The following is a 3384-nucleotide window of genomic DNA, read 5'->3' as shown; positions in this document are numbered from 1 at the left end:
AAGAAAAATCAATATTTTCTCTTATTTCTAACCTTAACAATATACATATATTTTTTTTTGACAAACTTTAACAATATTTTTAGTTTAATCTAAAAATGTTAAATGATAACAATTTAATATAACAAACTCTACAAGGCATATGATATGTGAAGGAAGGGGTAAAAGGGTCCAGGGAATAAAATGAGACTCCCTGCAATGAAACATTGCGGGGACTTGTATACCCGCAATGATTCATTGCGGGGTCTTTCATACCCGCAATGTTTCATTGCGGGGTTGGAATGTTTCATTGCAGGGAGCCTTTTTTTTAGCCGTAGGATCACAAAATGGAGGGACGTGATCTGGTGGCTGGAAACCGGACCCTATCCACCGATGGCTGTGGACCGGTTTCCTATATATATATATATATATATATATATATATATATATATATATATATATATATAGGGGGAGGTTCAAAAGAGACGGGGCATAAGCGAGAGACGTGAGGGACGTGAATGCTGACCGTTGGATCAGTCCTGATCTTGTATTCTAAGCAAATACTATACGTACTGTATAAATCGTATTAAATTATGATTAAGGGTAGTATACGGAAGAATTTAAAACAAAAAAATCTCTATACGTATATTTGTTTGAATCGATTTAAGATTTATTACAAAACTTACCAAATTACACTCTCCTTGATTGATTCTTACCTCTAATTAATCTGTTTCCTTTTTGTGTCCATACAGTTGTATCTGTACAAGCGTCTCTTTCCTTGCCCTCGAACTGGAGCTTTATGCGATGGAGAATACTAGCAGGAACACTGAAGTGCATTCGAATTCTGGTTTGATTCCATTTTCGCGAAAGTTTTGAACTATGTATCTTAATAATATATTACTTTCTTCTGAATTCTTGTCTACGAGATTAGACCGTTACGTTTCATTCTTTTATTGTTTACAGATGCTTGTAGCAATACTGTGTTTGATCACCATAGGATTGATGAAAATTTTGATGTTGATTTGCGAGAGCTTGGTAAAGATTGGATCCCTGAATGTGCCGAGGGATTGAAACCATACATTGATCAGCGTTTTAGTGATCTTGATCAAGCTTTTATTTTCTACAAAGAATACGGTAGATCATCTGGATTTGATGTACGTCGTTCCACTGAAAGGAGTGACAAGGATGGTAATACTATAGAGAAGTATTTTGTTTGCTCAAGATCCGAACGTCCTGACGACAAAAATGTTGATGGAAAACTCCAAAAGAGGAGGAGAACGGTTTCAACAAAGTGTGAATGCCATGCAGACCTTGTGCTTGCTTCACATCAACTAGGTGGTTTTTATGTGAAAAAGTTCACAGAATCGCACAATCACCCTTTTGCAGGAAAGGGAGGAATGCAATTCCTAAGGTGTAGTAGGTCTCTAACCGAGTTCCACAGAACATTTATCTTTGATGCGTCCAAATCAAACATTGGTGCTTCACGAGCGTATACAATTTTTAAATCAATGATCGGTTCATATGAAGATGTAGGAGCTACTGTTGTTGATTTTAAGAACTTTGCCAGGGATATTAAACAACACATTGGGAAGCACGACGCTGATATGATTGTCCAGAAATTCAGGGATATACAAGAATCTTCAGACTCGAGTTTTAGATTTGAATATAGAACCGACTCGGGAAATCATCTCACTCAATTATTCTGGGCAGATGGTGAAGGCAGGAAAAACTATGAAGTATTTGGTGATGCTGTTTCTTTTGATGTAACGTATAGGACAAACAAGTATGGCATGGTTTTCATTCCTCTTGTAGGAATTGACAATCACTGGAAGAGTGTGACTTTTGGGGCGATTTTGCTTGAACGGGAAGACAACGAAAACTATAGATGGGCATGCGAATCTTTTAAGAAGGTGTTTGGTAAGGATCCTAAATGTATTATTACAGACCAAGATTTAGCAATGAAAGCTGCTCTTCAGATTTGCTTCCCACTTGTTAAGCATCGGCTTTGTATGTGGCATATAATGAAAAAATTTCCTTCTAAGGTAAATAACATATTAGATTGTGTTCTTTTAATCTCATGTATTGTTAGAAGAATTTGAATAATAAAACATGTGCATCTGTATAAAAAATGTCTGAGTTGTTAGTAAAAAGATGCTGATTAGTCTACAACTCTTTTTTCCGCAGCTAGGAACTGTTTTCTGTGCTGAATCAGGATTCATGGACAAACTTGGACGAGTAATCTGGGCAGATCACATAACGCCAGATGAATTTGAACAAGGATGGATAGATGCTGTTGATGAATTTGACTTGAACGAGAATGTTTGGCTAAAAGAAATGTTTGACATGAGATCTTTGTGGATTCCAGCATACTTTAATGATGAACCAATGGTAGGACTTATGCGTACAACATCGAGGTCAGAAAGTTCTAATTTTTATTTTGGAAATTATGTCCAACGAGGTGATACACTTTCAGAGTTTTACATATGCTATCAGAGTGCAATTGAAAAACAAAGGAACAACGCTAAGAAACTGACACACTATGATGACTTCACACCAAAAACAATTACAGACAGAGAGATTGAAAAAGATGCGATTAGACTTTACACAAGGGATCTGTTTTACAAGGTTCAAGAAGAGATAAGAGCTGGTTGTATGGATATTATCCTATTGGGCATGACTTGTCTGGACAATGTGAAGAAAATAAAGATCCAAGAACCAGGGAAGAGAACCAGGATTTTTGAGGTTTTGTACTTTGTTATTGAGAATTTTTATTCGAAGAATACTTGCTAGGATTATATAATACTGATTACAGTAATTAAATTTTTCTAACACCATGCATATGTTTTTAGGTTGAACTTAACATGGAAACACATTTTATTGAATGTTCGTGCAAACTGTTCACCAGGGTTGGCTATCTATGTTCCCATGCCTTTTTCTGCCTTGGTATTTGTGGAATTAGAATAATACCGCGACAGTATGTCTCAAACAGATGGTTGAAGAACGCAGTTGAGCGTTTCAGCACTCTTGAACTTGGAGAAATATCTGATAGAGATGCAACAATATTATCTAGGCGTGTGCAGACACAAGATTGTTGGTTTGAGTTCTAAGGCTGCCTAAGCGACGCATCTGGTAATGCTGATGTTTTAGAGTATATTAAAAACGGACTTTCTAGCATGAGGAAACACATAACAACAACAATGAAGAAACCAAAAACTCGATTAAACTCAGAGCAGATCGAAGAATTAATAGATTCTCGTGTTGTCAATGAGATTACAATACAGAATCCTAACAAAAGTAACAACAAGGGCAGCAGGAAAAGAATCATATCAGGAGCAGAGAAATCAATTGGGTGCAACAAGAGGAAAATGAGGAAATGTGCAACTTGCCAAGAGTATGCTTATCATGATT

General features: G+C 36.4%; 1 protein-coding gene across 1 annotated transcript; it reads left to right on the top strand.

The window, feature by feature from the left end:
• Positions 1-780: 780 nt before the first annotated feature.
• Positions 781-2766, top strand: LOC108217550 (protein FAR1-RELATED SEQUENCE 5-like). Its single transcript, XM_064088129.1, has 3 exons — positions 781-823; positions 940-2018; positions 2161-2766. The coding sequence occupies exons 1-3, from the start codon at positions 781-783 to the stop codon at positions 2764-2766; spliced, it is 1728 nt and encodes a 575-aa protein (XP_063944199.1).
• Positions 2767-3384: the final 618 nt, after the last annotated feature.

The sequence above is a fragment of the Daucus carota genome, chromosome 1 (assembly GCF_001625215.2).
Source record: "Daucus carota subsp. sativus chromosome 1, DH1 v3.0, whole genome shotgun sequence".
NCBI lineage: Eukaryota > Viridiplantae > Streptophyta > Magnoliopsida > Apiales > Apiaceae > Daucus > Daucus carota.
Note: the sequence above shows the minus strand (reverse complement) of the source record. Positions and strands in the feature narration are given on the sequence as shown.

Bases quoted from the DNA above. Each gene is read 5' to 3' on its own strand.
- LOC108217550 (XM_064088129.1), top strand. From the start codon at position 781: ATGGAGAATACTAGCAGGAACACTGAAGTGCATTCGAATTCTG. The intron at 824-939 runs GTTTGATTCCAT...TATTGTTTACAG, and splicing joins TGAAGTGCATTCGAATTCTG to ATGCTTGTAGCAATACTGTG. The intron at 2,019-2,160 runs GTAAATAACATA...TTTTTTCCGCAG, and splicing joins TGAAAAAATTTCCTTCTAAG to CTAGGAACTGTTTTCTGTGC.